We start from the raw sequence: 24,780 nt of genomic DNA on the forward strand, positions 1-24,780 counted from the left end.
AAGAGCTTTCGACCAATATCGCTGTTACCTAACCTAGGCAAATTGCTTGAGAGATTGATTTTCCAGCAATTAAGTGAATTTATACCACATTGAGTTGCTATTTCAATATGGTTTTAGAAAATCCAAATCTACTGAGGTTGCGATTAATGATTTGGTGCTTTACGTTAAAAATGCTGATAGTAAATATGTTCTTGCTCTGTTCATTGACTTTTCAAGAGCTTTTGATTCAGTATTCGTTAAGACAGCTCCATTGTCCAGGGAAAATATACTGGGTTGTAATAATCTATTTAACTTCAAGGCAGATAATTGTAATTACATAGCATTTAACTTACAGGAAATTAGTGTCTAGGGGATGCCCAGAGGGATCTGTGTTGGATACCTATTCTGGAATTTAGTTCTGAACCAATGGCTTAAATAGAGACAAACAGTTTGCCATAAAATAACATTTGCAGATGATCTGCTTATCTGTGTGTCTGGTAATTCAAGAAGGGATATTGAAGAAAAGGCTGAAATGGTTCTTCAGAGTCTAACATCATGGGCTATTGTAAATAAATTAACAGTTTCAGAAAAAAAAAAACAGTTATGATGTTAGTTAACGGTCACCTTGATATCAATCAACCAAAAAAAATTTTGTTAATTTGTAAGAAAATGAAATTTGTTACCGAAATTAAGTATCTAGGTGTTTTATTAGATGCTAGGTTAACTTTTGTTCCACATTTGCATTATTTGATGAATAAAATTAAGCATTTTAGTGTAGCAGTAATACGGATTTCTAGATCAAAATGGGTTACGTAGATCAGTTTTAAATCTTTATTATATGGCAGTTTTTCTACCAATAGTGACTTATGTATCATCAGTGTTGGTAACTTGTGTGAATAAGATTAAGTTTAAAGAAAAGTTAAATTCTGTGCAAAGAACAATGCTGTTGGCAATTCAGAGGGTTTGCAGAACTGTGTCAATAAATGCCCTGCAGGTATTAGCAGGCCACATGATGTTAGATCTTTTTAGAATATATAGAGCTTTCTGTTACCATATTCATCATCATCAGCCTTTTCAATCCAGTGCAGGATGAAGGCCTCTCCAGCAACTTTCCAGTTCCTTCTGTTTTATGCAATGGCCATCCGTTTACTACCCACAAACTCATGAATTCATCTATCCATCTCTGCCATTGTCTTCCAGGTTTTCTTCTAGCTCCTCTTGGGTACCATTCTGTTATTTTCTTAGTCCATCTGTCATCATGTCTTCGAGCTATGTACGTGTCATGCCCAATACCATTTTAGTTCTTTAGTTCTGATAACAATGTCCTTTACTTGAGTTTGCCTTCCTAATACATGTGTTTCTCTTCTTATCTAACAGTCTGATTCCCAGTATAATTCGTTCCATTCTTCGCTGTGTAGTTCTCCGCTTCTCTTCCATTCTTTTGGTGAGTGCCCAAATTTCACTTTCATAAGTCATGGTGGGGAGTATACATTGGTTCATTATTTTATGTTTTAGACAAACTGGGATATGCTCCTGAGTATGTGACTATTTCCTGAATGCTATCCATCCAAAATTTATTCTTCTCTTGACTTCCAGCCATTTATCATTATTACAGCTAATAACTTTTCCCAGATAAGTATATGACTCCACCTTTTCAATTACTGCTCCTTCAATCATTATGTCCCTTTCTGTGGCATACTTGTTCATTATTAATTTTGTTGTTTTAGCCATATTCATCTTTAGTCCAAAATCCTTACTAACTCTGCATAACTGATTAAGATTTTCTTCTAATTCTTTGGGATCATGGCTTATGACCACAATGTCATCTGCAAAGGGTAAATGGTGTAGGTACTCTCCATTCACATAGACTCCTTTCAGTGACCAGTCTAATCTCCTGAAAGCTTCCTCAAGGGCAGCAATAAACAACTTTGGAGATATGTCTCCTTGTTGAACTTCTTTCTCAATTTTAAATTTCCTACTGTCTTTGTCTAGTCTAATAAAGGAGGCAGCGTTCTCATATATTTTCTTCAAAATCATAATATATGGGGTATCTATGCCTTGTCTTTCCAGTGCCCAAAACATTGCCTTATGATGTATGGAGTCAAATGCCTTTTCATAATCCACAAATGCCAAGCATAATGGTGTTTTATATTCATTTGCTTTCTCCAATAGCTGTGATATTACATGAAGGTGATCCATAGTTGAGAATCCTGTCCTAAAGCCAGCTTGCTTTTTCAGTTGATTCTCATCAATATTAGGAATTTATATTAGTTACCATATTAGGAAGCATATTGAGGAAGAAATATTAGTTAGGAAGAAATATTAGGATGCATAATAATTTCACATGTTTAAGCATTGTATGTGACCTCAACAGTGATTCTAAGGTTGAAAAATATGCTAAGTTAATGGAAATCTGGCAAGCAAGATGGACAGATAGTATTACTGGTGCGGTCACCAGGCTTTTTAATCCAAATGTTTCTTTTGCATGTTTTAAACTGAATAAGTGGTTTTTTTCCTAGTATGGAGACTTCTTTTTTGTTAACAGAACATGGTTCTTTGAATAGTAAATTATATTATTTTGGTTTAAAGTAAAACCCTTACTGTGTATGTGGTGTTGAAGAAACTTGGTGCCATGTATTATATGATTGTTTGTTGTATGAGAACTACAGAGCTGAATTAAAGAATGTAATCAGTGATTTGAGGTATGGAAATGAAAATAACTACTTGTCAGATTATAATAAGTTTGTTGCTTTTAAAAGGTTTGCTATTTCTGTATTTCTAAAAAGAAGACAGTTATCAGCCTGGATATTTGTAAAGTAATAACTGTTCACTGTATAGATTTTTTTCCTCTCCCCACCTCCTATTCTTGTCCTGTTTTTTTTTTTTTTTTTTTTTTTTATGTTTGTTGGCACTGTGAAAATTAATCTAGTGCAAGATAAATTGCCAGGGTGAGAATTGGGTAGAGGTTTTTTTTTTTCCTTTCCTAACCACCCTGGTCTTCGTTCTTTTTTTTTAGTATTTATTTATTATTTTCTTTTTGTTGTGTTTGCTGGCACTATGTAACTAACTAAGTGCACGACTGTGGACCAGGATGGTGTCTTTTTTTTTTCCCCCCTTTCTGTTTTTTTATTTATTTATTTTCTCTCTCTCTCTTTTTTTTTTTCCCATTATTATTTTATTTTATTTTTTTTCCTCTGCCCACAGGAGGAGTTGTTATTTGGTTTTTAGGAGCATTAGCAACTAAGGCCATATTGCTCCGGGAATATGCGGTGGTCATTCCCTGACCTTTCCGCATCCTCCGTATTTTGTGGTGACGGGCTCGAACCCCGGTCTAATCAAGAAGCGTGTGTTATGCACTGCTGCTCCTTCCCACCTGGCTACGGAGGCGCCCCCACAGGAGTAGGAGGCTTTGATTCCTGAATGCCCGTGTGGGGAGGAGAGATTTTTATTTTATTTTATTATTAATATATATATATTTGATTGTTATTATTTATTTTTTAATTATTTTATTTTTTGTTTGTTTTTATTATTTATTTTATTTATATATATTTTTATATATTTTTTTTATTTATTATTATTTTATTTATTTTATTTTTTTTATGCTGCCTGAGCAACTTGGGGGCAGGATTGCTGGCACCCTCTGGTCTAGCACTTCTACCAGAGGGTGCGGTCAGCAGAGACAGTACAGTAGACCCAGGCCCAGCTCCACGTTCATAAAGATGGGGGCACCAGTCTTTATGAACTGGTGTTCATAAATAGGAGCTAGTTATTGTTGGTAATTCAGGGAAACGTAAAATATATTGTGCAAAAAGGATAGGTGGAATAAGACCAGGGTATGTCTGCCAGGGGCAAAATTTTATGACATTGCAGAGATCTTTTAAGGGCACAAAGGGTGATACTGTTGTACACGTTGGCACTAACGACATTAAGAGCAGGAGATCTGCAGATTTACTTAAAAAGTACAGGTCAATGTAGAAAAAAGTCATAAGTTAGAGATAAATTTGAAAGTGTCTGCTATTCTGCCCAGACACGATAAGAGGGAGTATATGATGAGAGCCTTGTCGATCAATTTGGCCCTGGAGAGATTGTGCAAGGCTCATGTGATAGAATTTTTCTTGGCATGGTCTGTGCTTGTTAACAGGAGAGACTGCTTCTACAGAGATGGGATATGCTTAAATAAAAGGGATGCAAGAGTGTTTGCTGATGCTATCGAGGCAGGATTGGGTCAGAAAACACTTGGGGAGGATTCACAAACTAAAAGATTAACTGGAATTGCAGGCAGAGGAGAAAGTAATTCTTGCACTGTTCTATTGGAATGAGCAGTAGCAGCCTGGAATGCGAGTGGGGATTTCGACTGCTGGGCGTCATCATGGAACAAGTAAATACATGGGCTGTGTTAGGTAACTAAGAGTAAGAACAAGTGCAGGTACACCAATAGCAGGAGGATAATAAATAAATCTGTTGAAATTGAGGTGTTGGTGAAGGCATCAATATCCCAACAACATCAAAGGCTGATGTTGTTGGGATATCAGAAGCATGGTGTCACACAGAGATAGGTAATGCAGAACTGGAATTTGGAGAGTACAATGTGTACAGAAAGAATAGAAGGGGAAGAGGGGCCATGCTGCTAGTTAAGAAACAAAATCTAAGGAAGTGCATCCAGTTGACATGGGTGGACAGTGGAGAGTTGAGTCAGTCTGGTGTGACATAAGCACTGGGAAAGAAAAAATGAGAGTAGCAGTGTGTTATAGGCTTAGCGACTCTGATGAGTACAACTAATAACTATACAGTGAAATAGAGTGGGCTAGTAAATCAGACTGTCTTATAATTAGCATTAGTAGAGGCATATGATGCAAGAAAGCAGCATCAGCCAAAAAAAATAAAAAAACTTCCACTTCACCCCTCCGTTCGTTCGAAATACCTGTCCAGCTGAGCCTTAAATTTATTTAGGCTAGCAACTTCCACAACAAGGGATGGAAGTCTGTTCCACCAACCAACTACCTGCTGGCTAAAGGCAAATTTCTGCACAACTAGTGTCCTTAACAACCCTTCCAACCTTTGTATCGTCTGCAAATTTGGACATTAAGTTTGATATACAATCATCAATATTATTTATAAATACAGAAAACAATAATGGACCCAACACTGAACCCTGAGGGACTCCACTAATAACATTAGTCCACAATGAGCAGTGTCCACTGATTACCACTCTGTCTTCTCCCCCTCAACCACCCCTTTATCCATAGCAGCAATTTGCCTCCAATGCTACACTGCTCCAATTTGTGCAGCAGTCCTCCATGTGAAACAGTATCAAAAGCCTTTCTAAGATCCAAGTATATAATATCAAAGTTATTCCCTGCATCCAGTTCTTTTGTGACTGGATCATAGTATACAATCAAATTGGTCAGGCAAGACTTCCCCTTAACAAAACCATGCTGTGTCCGAGATATAACTGAAAGTCTTGTCTAGATGATCCTGCAGTGCTTCTTTAACCAGTGCCTCCATTAATTTTCCTGGAACAGAAGTTAAACTCACAGGTCTATAATTACTTGTGTCAGCCTTTGATCTTCCTTTGTGAATTGGGGTCACATTTGCACATCTTCAGTCTATGGGTACCTCTCCTGAGTCCGAGGAAGCTCTCATAATTATGGCTAAGGGTTTGCTTACTTCCTTTGCTGCCTCCTTTAATATAACTGGATAGATCCCATCCACCCTAGGTGCCTTTCTTCTGTTTATCTTCAACAATTTCTCCTCCACTTTACTCTCAGTTATTACAAGATTATCTAGCTTACTGCCAGAGTTGAATACACTTCTGGCATTCCCCTCGCTGAATAACTCCTCATGTGTGGATGTCGATGCAAAATATTCATTTAGTTTGTAGCTACCTGAGCAGGATCATCAACAGTTGAACCATCGATATCAGGTGGACCAATCTGATTCATCCCCTTCCTTCTAGAATTTACATAAGTAAAGAACTCTGTTGTTGTTTTTCTTTGCATCCCTTGCCAAAGATTTCTCGTAATCTGCCTTCGCCTGCCTAACCTCCTTTGTAACTTGGTTACAGATCAACTTATATCTATCATAGGCTTCTGTGTCACGTGTTAATTTATATGTATTCTATGCATTTTTCTTCTCTGCCATATGTCTCATTAGTTCATCTGACATCCATTGAGGCCTAAACCCTGAACAATATTTCTTAGTTGGTATGTAAAGCCTAGTAACTTACAAGATAAGTTCTTTGAATGCTTCCCATTTTGAATTTGCTGTTGGTAACATCATCAGTTGGTCCTACCGTAGAGAATTTAAAAACTGTCTCAGACCACTGTAGTCACCTTTATGAAAGCAAAAACCCTTCCCATTACCCCTGGTGGTAGTTACCTCTGAGTAAATCCCACTTCAGCAAACTGTGATCACTGCCACCTAGTGGTTCCTCTATCTACAGATTCTTAATGCATAAAGAATCACTACTGATAATCAAATCAAGAGTATTACTCCCAGTAGTTGCCTCCCGAACATGCTGATATAGAAAACAATCATCCAATAAATCCACAAAAGCTATGCTAGTGTGTGAGTGACCAACCCACAAATTCCAGTCAATATCTGGAAAATTAAAATCCCCCATTATAAGACTCTCTGATTTACTGACCCGCTCTATTTCCCTGTACAGTTTCTTATTATACTCATCACAGTCATTAGGCCTATAGCACACTCCTACTCTCAATTTTGATCTCCCAATGCTTATGTCACACCAAACTGACTCAACACTTCACTGACCAGCGATGTTGACTGGCTTCACTTCATTGGAATTTGTGTTTCTTAACTAATAGCATAACCCATCCTCCCTTCCTATCCTGTCTATCCTTTCTGTAGACGTTGTACTCCCCAAATTCCAGTTCTGCATTCCTTATATCTGTGTGACACCACATCTCTGATATTCCAACAATATCGGCCTTTGATGCTTTGGGCAATACCTGAAATTCATCAAATTTATTTCCAAAACTCCTAGCATTGGTGTACGTGCAAGTATACATGCACCTGCTCTTTTTCTTAGCTACCCTAACACAACCCATGTGTTTACCTGTACCGCAATGACTCCCAGCAATCTCTGAAATATCCTGCATCTTGTTTTCCAGGCTTCTGCTCATTCCAATAGAAGCAGTGCAAGAATCACTTTCATCTCTGCCAGTGGGTACTGTTAATCTATTAGTCCTTGTATCCCCCCAAGCTAGCAGTTTTCCGACCCAACTTATAACCCTCGATAGCATCAGCAAATATTCTTGCACCCTTTCTATTTAAGTGTATCCCAACCCTGTAGAAGCAGTCCCTTCTGTTAACAAGTACAGACCAGGCTGAAAAAAATTCTACCTCTTGAGCCTTGCAAAATCTTTCCAGGGCCGAACTGATTGACAAGGCTCTCATCATATACTCCCTCCTATTGTGTCTGGGCAGAATTGCAGACACTTTCAAATTCAACCCTAATTCACGGCTTTTTTTCAACAATGACCTGTACTTGTTAAGTAATTCTGCCAGTCTCCTATTCTTAATATCATTAGTGCCAACGTGTACAATTATATCACCTTTTGTGCCCTTAAAAGATGATATCCGCTCTAGAACATCATCAACCTTTGCTCCTGGCAGACATACCCTGGTCCTGTTCCACCTATCCTTTTTACAAAGCATGTTCCCCGTTTCCCTGACAATAGAGTCACCAACAATACTAGTTCCTGTGGGAACTGCGCATTCTGCCTTGAGGGTTGCGTGATGACCAAGTGTAAGCTCTGGCGTTGATGTGGCGTAGATCCTTCGAGGGCATCCACCCTGTCCTTCAAGCTCTCATATAGGCCCATAACAATGCTGAGTTGTCGCCTGATTTCGTTACACTCCTTGCATCGCACACACACAAAGACATCCCCCATGGCAATATCATGTCCCGTACCCGATTGCTCCACAAACATCATGCAAGCAGTGCATTTTAAAAGGCTGTGATTCAGACGGCAACTGCCCCCCTCAGTTCTCCTCTGAGCCACAGCACTCCCATTAGCTTGAGCCTTTTGCTTTGCTGCTCTGGTCTGAGTCATGATTTCGATTTAATTTCAATAAAATTTCAATTTCAGTACAAAAATTATAACCCTAAACTTGTATCCCAACACAGTTATAACACTATATATATTTTTCAGTATCAAATATTATCTACGAGTTCCATTTATATAACTTCCGTATCAAGTTATGTATTAATTAATTATGTTATGTTTGTAATCTAAGTCGTTATATGTATTTAGTTAAAAGTACAATTTAATTGACAACGAAGTTTAACAAAATTAATAGATTTTGCTGATTAATTGACAATATTATATTATATACTATACTAACGGTATCTAGTTCGGGATATAATGTTGTATCGTATAACAACTGGCGCAAGTTACGAACGGTAAATCTATGGACACTTAAGTATTAATTAACTTCCAAGTCTTGCTGTCTCAATTCAGAATAAACTAACGATCCTGACTAGGTCTATAAGCTACTTATAGAAAATAATTTGATGTATCAATTGGTCAATAAAGCAGCTAAATATGGCTAGAAGCCTTCTCGTTCAGCGGAGCTGCAACTTGTAACATGTGGATATGATATCCTTACCGATACTTTTATGCAATTACAAGGCCGAGTAAAGAATAAATACACCAGATTAATCAGAAAATCACAAAATAATGCTATACTACTAAATTTAAATCAAAAGTTTTAGAAAAACAATAATTTCAAATCAATAAATAAGAAAATCCACTTAGCGGCTTTGAACTCGTCTGGCTCCCACTAGCCTCGTCAGCAGACTCAAATGGGAGATTTTACCTTGCCAGATATAGACTGGAACTTGTGGGTTGGTCACTCACACACTAGCAAGATTTTTGTCGATATACGGGATGACTGTTTTCTACAGCAGCACGTTAGAGAGGCAACAAGAGGGAGTATTATTGTTGATCTGTTTATCAGCAGTGATTATATTCATGCATTAAAAATTTGAAGATAAAAGAACCACTAGGTGGCAATGATCAGTGTATTGATGTGGGATTTACTCAAAGATGTAACTACAATCAGGGGTAAAAGGAGGGTTTCTGCTTTCATAAAAGGTGACTATAGTGGTCTTAGAGATTTTTTTAAAATTCTATACAGTGGGACCAACCGATGATGTTACCAACAGCAAATTCTAAATGGCAAGCGTTCAAAGAATTAATCTTGGAAGCTACTCGGCTTTGTGCCAACTAAGAAATACTGTTCAAGGCCTAAATGGATGTCAGATGAACTAATATCAGAGAAGAAAAAGGCATGGAATGCATATAAATTATCAGGAGACACAGGTGCCTATGTAGAGATAAGACAGTCTGTAATCAAGTCACAAAGGACGTTAGGCAAGTAAAGGCAGATTACAAGAAATCTTTGGCAAAGAATGCAAAGAAAAACAGTAAAGACTTCTTTACTTATGTAAACTCTAGAAGTAAGGGGATGAACCAGTTCGGTCCACTTAACATTCACAGTTCAATTGTTCATGAACCTGCTCCAATAGCTGACAAACTGAATGAGTATTTTGCATCTACGTTCACACGTGAGGAATTCTATACGGAAGTGGAGTCCAGAAGCTTAAACTCTAACAGGGCACAAAATTATTTTGTAATAACTTAAGAGCAAATTGGAAGAGAAATTGAACATAAAAAAATACACCTGGGGTGGATGGGATCTATTCAGTTATATTAAAAGAAACAGTAAAGGAAGTAAGCAAACCCTTAGCCATAATTATGAGACCATCTTTGGACTTATGGGAAGTCCCCAGTCTGGAGATGTGCAACGCATCTCTAATTCACAAAGGGGGATCAAGGTATAACTCAAGTAATTACATACCTGTTGGTTTGACCTCTGTTCCAGGGAAAATAATGGAGTCACTGGTTAAAGAAACATTGTAGGATCATCTAGACAAGACAGCAGTATTAATTCAGACACACCATGGGTTTGTTAAGGGGAAGCTTTGTGTGACAAATTTGATTGGATACTATGACGTGGTCACAAAGGAACTGATTGCAAAAAATAATTTTGATATCATATACTTGCATTTTAGTAAATGCTTCTGATACTGTTGCACATGGAAGACTACTGTACAAATTGGGGTTACTGCTACACATATGGAGTATGGCATTAAGAGCAAGTTGTTACAATGGATAAAAGGATGGTTCAGTGGGAGAAGACAGAGTGGTAATCAATGGACACTGCTCTTCGTGGGATAATGTTATTAGTGGAGTCCTCCAGGGTTCAGTGAGGGGCCATTAGTTTTCTGCATTTATCAATGATATTGATAAAGTTATAACAGGGTTAATGTCTCATAATGATAGTACCTTCATAATGACAGTACAACACTACAACAGGATCTGGAAAGTTCTGCAGATGGGCTGAGAGGTGGCAACTGATGTTTAACATTTACAAATCTGAAGTACTGCATATGGATAGCAGTAACCCCAGAGAAATGTACCAACTGGGTGGTACTACATTCGGGGTAGTGGAGAATGAACAGGATCTGGGGGTAATTGTGCAGTCATATGAAGTTTTCTGAGCAGTGCAGACAGGCTTCAAGAGTAGCTGATGGTGCCATGTCAATGATATACATGAATTTTGCTAGTAGGTATAAGGAGGTGATTGTCCCCTTGTATAAAGCAATAGTCAGGCCACACTTTGAGTACTGCATACTGGTCTGGAGGCCTTATTTTAGGAAGGATTCAGAGCTGCTGGAACGAGTACAGAAAAGGACAGCGAGATTGGTGAGTGGAACACAGGGTTGCTGTTATCAAGAAAGGCTTAAATTCTGCAACTTTCAGTTGAATGGTTTGAACAAACTCAGTGCTGATGGGATTCTTCTCTTGCTCAGATTACGCAGCAGAGGGGACATAAATTCAAATCAAGGAGAGACAATTGTAGAACAGATGTGCGGAAATTTGACTTTAGCCAGCAGGTGGTTGATAGTTGGAACAAACTTCCATCTGTTGTAGTGGAGGTCAGCAACTTAAATAAGTTCAAGGCAGAACTAGACAAACATTTGGAGTGAACGGATGGGTGAAATGGAAAGATTTTTTTTTTTCTTTTAGCTAATGCTATACAAGTATAAGTTTGTTTTCTTGCATCATATGCTTTTACTGATGCTAAAATGTAAGTCTTACACTTGTGGAATAGTAACCCCGAAATGACTTATACACTTGATGGGGTTAGCATTTGTATCTGTAGAGGCATATGATGAAAGAAAGCAAGCTTATACAGCTTCAGATAAAAAAAAAAAAAAAATCTTCCCATTTCACCCAGCTGTCCATTCACTCCAAAAGTTTGTCTAGTTCTGCCTTGAATTTAAGCTGTCAAATTCCACAATAACAGATGGAAGTTTGTTCCAGTAATCAACCACCTACTGGATAAAGACAAAATTCTGTGGACCAATCTGATTCATCCCCTTCCTTCTAGAGTTTACATAACAGGGTGGACACAAATTAGTTGGGCAATTTAGTAACTGAATAATTTGCAAAATATTAATTATAAGGTACCAGTTCAATAGCAGATAAGTAGTATCGTATCCTAAGTTTGCGGATAGATGGTGCTAGGTGTCCAGGTGTTTGTTTCAAGTCCACATATGAGTGAGATGTAGTTCGTGGTTGTTCATGATTCTTTCTGTGTTCTCATAACGATGGAGATGTATAATGGCACTGAAAAAGCAAAATGCTATCTGTGGCTTCATGAAACTCATTCTGCTGTGCAAGTGCAACGAAATTTCGGTCTAGAATACCAAAAAAGTGCCCCGAAAAGAGAGACAATTGTAGCATGGTACAAGTGATTCACCGAAATGGGATGTGTGGCTCATAGGCTTAGCGGGCAAGGCAGACATAGAATTCCAGAAGAGACGGTTGACGCAGTGAGAGATTCATTTTTGAGAAGTCCGACAAAATCTACAGCACGGGCTGGTTTACAGCTGGGAATTCCTAAATCAACAGTCAACAAAATCCTGCGAGAACGTCTGATGTTCAGACCTTGCAAATTGTTCAAGCTCTTAAGCCCACGGACCTGTCGAAGAGAGAAAATTTTTGCACCGACATGTTAGAGTGCATGGAAAGGGATGACGATTTCTTGTTGCAGTTAGTTGCAGTTAGTTTTCAGTGACGAAGCAACTTTTCATTTGAGTGGCAAAGTGAATAGACAATGTCAGGATGTAAACGTGTTTTGTGCCGTAAGTTGTTCTAATGTTTTTGGGCCATTCTTCTTTGCTGAAAAAACTGTTACGGGAATCGTATACCTGGACATGCTTTAGATTTACCTTATGCTAATCCTAAAGGAAACAATGCATGGAGGTTTCATTTTCTAACAAGATGGGGCACCCTGTCACTTCCACACATCAGTTACTTCTTACCTCAGTGCTGAAGCCCCAGTTTAGATTGGTCACGGAGGTGTTATTCCATGGCCACCACGATCACCAGACCTTTCACTCCTAGATTTCAGTGTATGGGGTTTTGTAAAAGATCAGGTTTACAGTCCGCCGCTTCGGACACCCATTCCTGAATTGAAATCACGAATGAGCACTGCAATTGGTTTGATCGACGTGAACATGCTCAGAAACATATGGCAAGAACTGATTTACCGATGGGACATTTGAAGAGTAATGAAGGGCAGCCACATCGAACATTTGTGAAAAAGGTAAACTTTATGTGTTTCACTATCTTATAATCATGTGTACTCTCATGTTTGGCTGTATACATACGCATAATAAACCATTTATTTTGCCCAACTAATTTATGTACACCCTGTATAGAAGTCTTTGCATCCTTTGCCAAAGATTCCTTGCAATTTGCCTACGTTGCCTAACTTCATTTGTGACTCGATTACAGGATAGCTGATATCTACCATAGGCTTCTGTGTCTTCTGATAATTTATATGCATCCCATGCATTTTTCTTCTGCCACGAGTTTCACTAGTTCGTCTGACATCCATTTAGGCCTAAACCTTGTACAGTATTTATTAGTTGGAAAAAAAAAGCCTAGTAGCTTCCAAGATGACTTCGTTGAATGCTGCCCATTTAGAATTTGCTGTTGGTCTCCCTGTACAGAATTTAAAAACTGTCTGAGACCACTGTAGCCACCTCTACAAAATCAAAAATTCTTCCCTTTACCCTTGATTGTAGTTACATATTTGAGTAAATCCCACATCAGTACACTGATCACTGGCTCCTAGTGGTTCCTTTATCTGCAGATTCTTAATGCATGAATAATCACTGCTGATAATCAGATCAAGAGTATTATTCTTTCTGGTTGCCTCTTGAACATGCTGCTGTAGAACACAATCATCCAATTAATCCACAAGTCTTGCTAGTGTGCAAATGACCAACCCACAAGTTCCAGTCTATATCTGGGAAATTAAAATCCCCCATTATAAGCCAATCTGATTTACTGGTCCACTCTATTTTGCTGTACAGTTATTCGTTGTACACATCAGAGTCATTAGGCCTATAACACACCCCTACTCTCACCTTGGTTTTTCCAGTGTTGATGTCACACCAAAGGGACGTGGGAGTTATCATAAAGGCACATGTGAAATTCTTTGAGGAGTGTAAACAGGTGGGAAGGAAAACACATGGTGTTCTATTGATGATTTATTGAACAATATCCTGTAGAGATAAGGAAATCATAATCCAATTATATAATGCAATTGTTAGACTGCTTTGTTTTGTGCGTGTGTGTGTGTGTGTTATGGAGGTTTAATGGTGCATAAGCTGCTGGGGCTATAGTACCATCATTTGTTTGTTTGTTTGGGTATTTATAAGTGCATCAGCATCTGTGGCTATAGTATGCCATGTGTGGTTAGTGCGTATGCTATTTCTTCTTGGATAAAGTTAATTGCAAGACTAGTACCAGTAGATTTCTTTTTAACTAGTTAAATGAGGTGGTATACATTAATAATCTTGAGAAATGTAAAAATGCCCAAGACCTATCTATGTTAGACTGCATTTGGAGTACTATATACATATAAATCTTTCTGCTATATCAATACACATTCAAAGATGTACTTACTTTTGATAAAATTATTAATATAAATTGGAGTCATTCAGATGGAAGAAAATAACTCAGTTTCTATATCACTGAGAAACACGTCAATTTTACATATTATTTATATTACATACCATGAGGAGAAAAGAATGTGTTGCCCTCTTCACTATATACAGATGGTGCACTATGATCAGGAATTAATGATGGCTGCTCGCTTACATGTTGAGCTAAATAAAAAAAAAAAAAAAAGAAAAAAAAATTCTTAATTTTTCCTTATGCAAGCATATTTAAGATAAATTATCATACATTATTACTGACTGACATTGACATTTTAGATGACTAAGAAAATGTGACAAAATAAACTGCTAACAAACTTTCAATAACATATGATAATGGTTGAACGTAATTTGAATCAATCAGTAAAAAAAAAATGTATAAAACCAATCTAATAAAAACATTCTCTCTTTCTAGGAAGGTACGTGTTTTATTAAATTGGTTTTATACAATTTCTATACAATATACTGTCTACCTAATCATCATAATAAGAATGCAAACTGACTTTTAACTTTTAATTTGCTTTTAATCACATCTTTTAAAAATAATTTAAGGATTACTTGGTTAGAAAACTATTGCACATTAGTGAATATATAATTTGATAAACCTGGAGCACTGCCAATGTATACTTATGTAATGGTTTTGAAATTAGGCCACGTTTGAAAGTGTGGATGGTGGGGACAATAGCATTTTAGCTCAGAAAGGCCACGTTTAATATTAGCAAAATAATGCATAGAAGAAATACAGAGTATCACCATATATATTAAAAAAAAAACTCTTTTTGCCCCATTTCATCTGCCCATCTCTTCCAATAATTTGTCCAAATTTACCTTAATTTTCTCCTAACTACCTATTTCCATAACTCTAGGCAAAAGCTCACTCTCCAATACTCACTTACTGTCTGGTGAATGTAATTTCCCCACTCCTATTCTGAAACTGTACTTTCTCAGTTTAAATTGTCAACTTGGATGCCATCTGACAAAGAGGGAAGATACCACCAAAATTTAATTTCCTTAACTCTTAAAACTTTATACAGTTCAATTGGGTCACTATACAGGCACTCAGATTTCAGAGACAACAATTTAAGCCAATCCTTCATGGCAACCCTGTTTTGTACCCAAAAATAATCTTGTTACTCTTCTCTGCACCCTTTGCAACAATAACTATGTTCTTCCTAAAATAGGTTTTCCAAACCCATTTGCAGTATTCCAGATGTGGCTTAAACATTTTCTTTTTTTTTTTTTTTTTTTGGTAGTAGTTGTTGGCGCATCGGCTTCTGTGGCCATAATGCACCTCCCAAGGTTTTTGCAGTACTTTGATCCAAGCCCGAGGCGGGTTTCGAACCCGCGACCTTTGGGTTGCTAGGTAGGCACGTTACCCAACCGGCTAGCCCGGTCGGCTCTTAAACATTACTTTAATACAATGGGATAAACTGTTTGTCGCTGCTAGCAAATTTACTGGCTGTTCTACCATCCTATTTGCATTTTTCAAGAAAATTCATTCTGATTCAAATACTTATACTTAAGTCTTTTTCCTTATCAACTCATTATCTCATTTGAGTTAATCTGGTATGACAAAACTGCCTTGGTCATAAATAAGAGAACCCTGGATGCAATTCAACGCACCATCCTCCTCACTACCACCCACGCCTGCAGAACGGTGAGTAACCCAGCGCTTCAGGTGATAGCAGCAGTACTTCCACTTGATACTGAAATCGCAAGAACAGGACTCCTCTACTACTTATCTAAGAAAATAACCACCACTTTCCTGGAATTTACAATAGACCCAACAAACAACCATAAGGCAGAAAAGATCCGGCTTCAGTCTCCCCTGCTGCAGGTGTGGCAGGACAGGTGGGAAGAAGCAACCAAAGGAGCAATCACCCACAAGTTCTTGCCGCAACTTGAAAAAATCTATCCAAAATCACCTACTTGGTTCTTTCTGGGGTTGCAAACAATATACTTGCTAACTGGACACGGCCCCTTTAATGCAAAGTTAATGGACTTCGCCCTTGTAGAGGACCCATGCTGTACATGTGGAGAGATAGAAACCTGGGAACACCTCATGTACGACTGTCCGCAATATGAGGGTCTCAGGTGCATTCTAATCACGAGTATAAGATACCTCCCCAGAGGGCAAGAGTTTCACCTACTGGATTCAGAGGAGGAATACAGAGCCCTAACCAACTTCGCTCAAGAACTCTTCTCAAGAAGGAGACCACTAAATGCAATACACCAGGAGTGAAGACGACCAGCCAGATAACAAATCAAAACATCTTTTCAGACACCCCCCGGAATGATAATTATGTGGAAGCTACCAAGAAACAAGAAACCCTGCCTATGTACCAACAAATATGAGACCTAAGTGAAACCGACAAATATACTAACTGAAGATAGAGAACCAAAAAAAAAAAAAAAAAGACATTCAACTTGGACGGGACACTGTCCCACGAGCAACTACTACCAGATATGATCTTATGACTACACTATGACTGGTGCGGCCTCACTGCCATGTAGCCAAATGGCAATCTCTACCAGCTCCCTTGCCTGGTACCTTTTTTCCTATCCCTGGCAGGGAGGAGAAGATGGTCTTCCTGTTTCCTCCCTCCCCTACCACCCCATATATTTTGCCTGGTGAGGAATGGGCATGCCTTACTGACCACCTGGGGTTGCCTTCCCTATCGACCCCATACTTCTGTCTTTCCCCCCAGTCTTCAGTCTCTTCCCCCTACTCTGACTAATATGCCAGCGTAAACCCCACACAACTAATCAAAATTAACGATTTCTAAACTGAAAACTGAACCATATTAACCTCTCCTGGCTTTTCTAAACTTAAGTACCCCGGGTTTTTTTTGGTTTTTTTTTTAAAAGGTCCTAGCCACTGAAATCTCAGGAAATTAGGTGGCAGGACCTGCCAGAGTACATATAAGCTACTGGGTTCCTGGTCTGCCTCCACGAGGCGTAAGTGGGGCAACGTTGGCCCCGGTTGGGGTTTAGTGGCTAAACGTCCAGAAGAACAACGATCCAAGACCCACACAGTTTTAAATCTCTGGCACGTAAATCTTTTAAATCTTTAAAACTGTGTGGATCCAAGACCCACACAGTTTTAAATACTAAACGATCCAAGACCCACACAGTTTTAAATCTCTGGCATTTACAGCGTACTGTAACACACCACAATGTAAACTACGCAGAGATGGGGGAAACCCCTGGTGCCGCTTGACCCTAAACACACTTACACTATCTCATTTGAGTTTGGTGTTTTGCAAATGGCATGTTATTCCAACGTTATGACAGTCAAAATAATCTTGGAATAATATAGTAAGCATTTATCAATTTAAACCTCAATTGATATTTTGAGGCACATCTTGTCTTATTTTCGGGGCTTAGAGGGGAACAGGTATCCTGTGCGTTATCAGACACTCAGCCTAAAACACTAATGGATCCAATATCTCTCTATTACAGAAGATTTAGGAGAAGTCCGGTTGGCCTGCCTCCCTAAAATCCACTCATGCACACCTTCTTGATGGTAAGCCCTGTTACGTCACTTAGGTGGCAACGAACGTGTAGAGTGGTTCTCTTCAAGATGCCTGGTCAGCGTGAAAAGGAAAAGACCAAACCCTCCAGCATATGACAGCACAACAAAGCGAATGGCCCTCAGTCCCCAGCAGCTTTCGCTCTCCCTCTTACGGCAGCGAGAGGATCAGAGTGGAAGCAGAGGGTGCTAAGAATCTCTGGGTACGACCAGGCTGCCATGCACGGAAACTGAACTTGGCCTGTTATAACATAAGATCACTCATCGGTGAAGACAGGATATTAGAGCTGGAAGAGGTATTAGAAAATGTGAATTGGTTTATCATTGGTTTGGCTGAAACAAGAAGAAGAAATGAATCACTTATAAGTTTATCAAGTGGAAATCTGCTGTACACCAATGGAAACATTGGGTTTCTGGTCCATAAAGATTTTAAAAATAACATTTTGGAATTCAAAAGTACATCACCAAGGGTGTCAAGACTAATACTCAAGATTTCTAAGATGTACAAGCTAAAGATTATAATGATTTATGCACCAACAACGAGCCATGATGATGAAGAGGTTGAAGAAATGTACACCGAAATTGAGTCTTCTAGATGAGCAGAAAACCCAATACACTATTATTATTATGGGGGACTTCAATGCAAAGGTTGGAAAAAGGCAAAACAACGCAGAAAGAGGAACTATAGGAAATTTTGGAATTGGTGAAAGAAATAAAAGAGGTGAAAGAGTTGTGGAATTTGCAGAATCTCAAGGACTGTCAGTAATGAACACTTTTTTCAAGAAAAGGGTGAACAGAAAGTGGACATGGAAGAGTCCAAATGGATTAACAACTAATGAAATTGACTTCATCCTCACTAACAGAAGATATATTGTGAATGATGTTACCGTCCTGAATAAGGTAAATGTTGGAAGTGATCACAGAATGGTAAGATGTATACTTGATATAGATGTAGGAAAGGAAAAAACTGACTTGAGTAAATAATACAAATGTCTTTGAGATAACAGAGGAGGAGAAAAAGCAGTATGTACTGGAACTTAAGAACAAGTTTGAGCTTCTGCAGACTGCTCAGGACCAAGATATTGACGAGGAATATTACAACTTTCTGAAAGTGATAAAGCCCAAGAAACCTATAGGGAAAAAGAAATCCAAAGAAGAAAAAAATTAGTCAAGAAACACTTGTCATGATGAACCGAAGACGACAAATGAAGAGCAAAAAAAACAGACAGGGAAAAAATTGAGTATACTGAGTTATGCAAAGCCATTAGAAAGAGACTCAGAGAGGACATAAGAAGATTTAACACAAGAAAAGTAGAACAAGCATTAAGGGAAAACAAAGGATTTAAATCAGCAGCCATGAGCAGTAATACAGAAAGACAAATGATACTGAAACTGAAGAATAGCAATGGTGTACTTATAAACAGCAGAGAAGGCATAATTCAAATAGCAGAAAACTACTATAGAGAATTATACAAGCAGCAAGGGAATGATGCCAGCAGTGGGGAAGATGGATTGCAAAGTAGCAACACATGCGACATACCCGATATTCTTCCTGATGAGGTAGAACATGCATTGAAGAAAATGAAGAATCAGAAAGCCCCGGGAAAAGATGAAGTTACTGTAGAGTTGTCAAAATTGGGAGGAAGAGACATAACACAAAAACTGGCAAGGCTCTTCACAAAGTGCATTAGAAAAGGTGTGACGCCTAAGCAGTGGAATAATGCAATCATAGTTTTGCTGCATAAGAATGGAGATAAATCAGAAATTGGAAATTATAGACCAATTAGCTTGTTATCCCACATCTACAAGTTGTTCACAAGGGTCATTACTAACAGATTAGAAAGAATACTTGATGAGAATCAACCGAAAGAGCAAGCTGGCTTTAGGACAGGATTCTCAACTATGGATCACCTTCCCGTAATATCACAGCTAATGGAGAAAGCAAATGAATATAAAACACCATTATGCCTAGCATTTGTGGATTATGAAAAGGCATTTGACTCCATACAGCATAAGGCAATGTTTCGGGCACTGCAAAGACAAGGCATAGATACCCCATATATTATGATTTTGAAGAAAATATATGAGAGTGCTACCTCCTTTATTAGACTAGACAAAGACAGTAGGAAATTTAAAATCGAGAAAGGAGTGCAACAAGGAGACACAATATCTCCGAAGCTGTTTACTGCTGCCCTTGAGGAAGCTTTCAGAAGATTAGACTGATCGCAGAAAGGAGTCAATATGAACGAAGAGTACCTAAACCATTTATGATTTGCAGATGGCATTGTGGTCATAAGCCACAATCCCAAAGAATTAGAGAAAATCTTAATCAGTTATGCACAGTTAGTAAGGATTTTGGACTAAAGATGAATATGGCTAAAACAAAAGTAATGATGAACAAGTACACCACAGAAAAGGAAATAATGATTGAAGGAGCAGTAATTGAAAAGGTGGAGTCATATTTATCTGGGACAAGTTATTAGCTGTAATAATGGTAAATGGTTGGAAGTCAAGAGAAGAATAAATTTTGGATGGATAGCATTCAGGAAATATAGTCATATACTGAAGAGCAATATCCCAGTTTGTCTGAAACGTAAAATAATGAACCAATGTATACTCCCCACCATGACTTATGGAAGTGAAACTTGGGCACTCACCAAAAGAATGGAAGAGAAGCTGAGAACTACACAGCAAAGAATGGAACGAATTATATTGGGAATCCGACTGTTAGATAAGAAGAGAAACACATGGATTAGGCAGCAAACTCAAGTAAAGGACATTCTTATCAAAACTAAAGAACTAAAATGGTCTTGGGCAGGACACATAGCTCGAAGACATGATGACAGATGGACTAAGAAAATAACAGAATGGTACCCAAGAGGAGCTAGAAGAAAACCTGGAAGACAAAGGCGGAGATGGATAGATGAAATTCATGAGTTTTTGGGTAGTAAATGGATGGCCAGTGCTCAAAACAGAAGGAACTGGAAAGTTGCTGGAGAGGCCACTTCAGCAACTTTCCAGTCCATCATCAGCCATTGAAAATGGCTGATGATGATGATGATGATGATGATGTCTTATTTCAATTTATTAATTTATCCAGTTGTACACCCTGATTATGTCACTAACCACCAGCCTGCCACTGTATTAACAACAACCTTGGACATGCAACTTGAAATTCCTATATCAACATCATTAATAAATATTCAAAACAGTAAGATGCCCAATACTGCAGCCTGTGGAATTTCATTTATCACATTATTCCATGAAGAGCAGTGGCCATTTATAACTACAGTTTCCTACCACTTAATCATTCCATAATTCATAGTAGTAACTTGTTCCCTAATGCTATACTGCTCCAATTTACAGAACAATTGTTTATGAGGAATAGCATCAAAGGCTTTACTGAAATCTAAGTCCAAAAGGTCAAAATTTTTCTTTGCATCCAGTTCCTTTGTGATGACTTCATTGTTACTAATTAGCATGCCATCTCACTTTAAAAAATCCATGCTGTGGTTGCCTTATACCTACACTGCTATAAGGCAACTGATCAGAATGATGGAAAATCAAAGATGGATTGATCAAAAATAATGAAAGATAAAAATGACCTATTACTTTTTTAACTGCTTCATTATTATTTTTCCTGGCACAGAGGTCAATTTAAAGGTCTGTAGTTACCCTCTGTTACTGTGAATTGGAGGCTCCCAATACTACAGCTAAAAGTGTGCTATCACTTCTGCTGCTTATTTTAATATTATCAGACTGATTCCATTAGCATTGGGTGCTCTCTTCACTTTTAGCTACAGCCAATTCTCTTCAAGTTTCTTTTCAGTTATCATAAATTCATTTAACTTTAAGTCAGTATTAGACAAGGTGTCCACTAAAAACATCATGTGTGACTGTGGATAGAACACATTTATTGTATGTCAGCAAACTGTAAAGGAATAAGACATGTTTCACCATATCTTATTCTCTCTCTCTCTCTCTCTCTCTCTTTATAGGATGCTTTCAGGATGGCCTTGTTCTTTAATCTGTTTTTGTAGCCAGCAGGATTTAAATTTCATAGATAAAAAATGAGAATACGTATATTTGTGAAATGAATTACTAATTGTTGGGAAGTTTAGATGTTTTCACAGAAAAGTTTGTTCTTTTAGTTTGACTATTCAGTATCCATGATGTATTGGTGTAGATAAAATAAAAGTTTGTGTGTGGGGGTGGGGGACATGTATGAATTGATAATTTTTGGGTAGAGCACAGCAAGAATATACCTAGCTCCTTGGCATAATGTGGCCCCAAACATACACACAAATTGGACTCTTCCAGTCATGAACTAGCAGAGTAGACACAGCAAGAATATACACTAGTTGACCTGAATGGATCCTACATGGTACCAACATGTTCATTCCAGTGGATCATCTGGTGACCAGCCTGCAAACACCATTTTAAAGCTGCATCCTTGAAATGTAGAGTACAGATTTTGTTGTGATACCCATCGTAACCTCAAAAGACACTAAATGAAGAGATGAGAGTTGCTGTAGCTATGCTCTAGATGCCAAAAAAAGGTTTTCACCATTTCAAGGCTCCAATTAGCAAAGTGGTAGTATTATAATGAATGCTGAGTCATCCAATCATATAGTAATATCTGGTGACATGGACTTGCCATTCCTCTGAGTGAAGTGGATACAACACCTTAACCCCTGCTTACACCTGGGTGATCATTAGAATTAATAAAGGCATTTGATGCAAGAAAGCAAGCTTATACAGCTTCAGCCTAAAAAAAAAACACCCTTCCCATTTCACCCATCCATTCATTCCAAATGTTTGTTTAGTTCTGCTTTGAATTTATTTAAGTTACCAATTGCCACAATGACAGATGGAAGTTTGTTCTAGCAATCAACTACCCACTAGCTAAAAGCAAATCCGCACATCTATTTGACAACTGTCTTTCCTCAAATTCAATTTATGCCCCCTCGGGTTTGTAATCTGAGCAAGAGGAAGAATCCCATCAGCTTTGAGCCTGCACAATCCATTCAAGGCCTTATACACCTCATTCAGATCACCTCACAGATGCCTAGTTTCCAGCTGCGCCAATTTGCAGAACTTAAGCCTTTCTTCATAAGAGCACCTGATTGTTCCCTTCACCAGTCTTGTTGCACTTCTCTGTACTTGTTCTAGTAACTCTAAATCCTTCCTAAAATGAGGCTTCCAGACTTGTATGCAGTACTCAAGGTGTGGTCTGACCATTGCCTTATACAAAGGGATAATCACCTCCTTATTCCTGCTTACAAAATTCCTGAATATCATTGACAAGACCCCATGACCTACTCTGGCAGCCTGTCTGCACTGCTCAGAAAACTTCATATCTAACTGCATGATTATCCCCTGGTCTCTTTCAACTCCACTACCCCGAGTGCAACATTACTCAGTTCATTTTTTTTTTTTTTTGGTAGTTGTTGGCGCATCGGCTTCTGTGGCCATAATGCACCTCCCAAAGCTTTTGCATTTAGATCCAAGCCCAAGGTGGGATTCGAACCCGCAACCTTTGGGTTGCCAGGCAGGCACTTTAAACCGGTTCGTACATTTCTCTGGGGTTATTGCTACCCATATGCAGTACAGGTAACCCTTGTATAACACAGTAGTTTGGTTCCTACAAAATCTTGTGTAATGCAAAACCGTGTTATTTGGGACTAAGAACCAGTACAAAAAGGGGGGTTACTTTCCAAAAGCTAACGAAAATACACCATTTTTTTATAACTATCGGAAACTTAATTTTTATAATAGTAGTAACTTAAATAGTAATAACTGAACAAATGTCTTACCTTACAAACTGCGATACATATATGTTAGATAATGTACGTTCATTTAATTTTCTTCCTCTTCCTTGCTGCTAAGCACAATCAAACGAGAACATTTTCTGTTGTAGAATGTCTTCACCTTCTGAATTTTCTTCTGCAGCATCTATACTTAGTGTACCCTTCTGTTCTCTTTAAAAATCAGTAATCTGGGTTTGTTTGCTTTTGCTTGATAGAGCTTTGTAAATTTCTTGGTATGGAGCTAAACATTTTTTAAGTTTTTGAACTTTGTGCTCCTTTTAGTTGAAGGATCTGCATTCGAAAAATAAGATTCTAATTGCAAGGCTAAGTTTATGCTTTCCCATATGCTTTTTAGGGTAAAAGTTGAAACCTCAGAATCACCTGTGCTATCATCCTCTCAATTTATTTGATTTACTTCCGATGCCATTTCCACCAAATCTGCTTCGCCAGCTTCTTTTCTACCAGTAATTCTTGAACGTCTTCAGTACTCATATCATCAAAATCTTCCCCTCCTACTGACTTAGCAAGTTCCTACTATCGCACCGATTCCATTTTTTGCCAGTTCGACCATATTTCCTGAATGAACTGACTCTGGCCATACATTTTTCCAACATGCATTTAATTTTGACCATTTTACTTCTTTAAGCTATAATTCTGATACAGCCCACAATTGAGAAATGTTTCCATGCCTCCATCACTTCAATAAATTCGAAATCAATTTTTTTCAAAAATCCATTATAACGATTTTCTGATGGAATGAGTTTTAAAGGTAGATATAATGCCTTGATCTAATGGCTGAATTAAAGAAGTTGTATTAGGTGTTAGGAACATTACTTCAACATTTGTATGACCTGGCACATTATCCAATAGTAATAAAACTTGAAAATTAGATTTTTTTCCACTTTAAAACAGTAAAATGATAAGCAATTAATAACAAAGAACACGACACACACAAGTAGCAACAAACATGGTATGCACAAGTGATATTTGGAGTAATGAATTTCTGAACATTATGTTTATGATATGATTGAATATTTCATAGAAGGGGAAACACATTTCACCATAATAACGTGAAAATCCACAGAATTCCAGCTAGCCATACTATAGCAAATGCAAGAAGGTCGAGTTTACTACCCATTTATAATTACATTGCACAAACAGAAAAGCTCAATAAAATGGAAAGTGCAAATTGTTTTTATTGATTTATTGTAGTGACCTCCAGAAATGGTCTTTAAAAAAATATCAAAAAGGCAATAACAACTAGCGTATCAACAGCAGGGATTCACAAAAAAAGAATGGAAATGTTGAAAAATTACATCCAACATAATAGCAGGGTTTTCCCAGCACAAAAG

The 24,780-nt window shown here is 38.0% G+C and overlaps 1 protein-coding gene across 1 annotated transcript in view; it reads right to left on the reverse strand.

Moving 5' to 3' along the window:
• The window catches only part of LOC150088318 (STARD3 N-terminal-like protein), a 115,913-nt gene that overhangs the window by 17,383 nt on the left and 73,750 nt on the right, over positions 1-24,780 (reverse strand). Inside the window, exon 7 of the mRNA XM_090370713.1 lies at positions 14,165-14,257. Coding sequence (XP_090226839.1) covers positions 14,165-14,257 — 93 coding nt within the window. The remainder of the gene's footprint in view (positions 1-14,164; positions 14,258-24,780) is intronic.

The sequence above is a fragment of the Mastigoproctus giganteus genome, chromosome 3, assembly GCF_048544385.1.
Source record: "Mastigoproctus giganteus isolate SK-2022 chromosome 3, ASM4854438v1, whole genome shotgun sequence".
NCBI lineage: Eukaryota > Metazoa > Arthropoda > Arachnida > Uropygi > Thelyphonidae > Mastigoproctus > Mastigoproctus giganteus.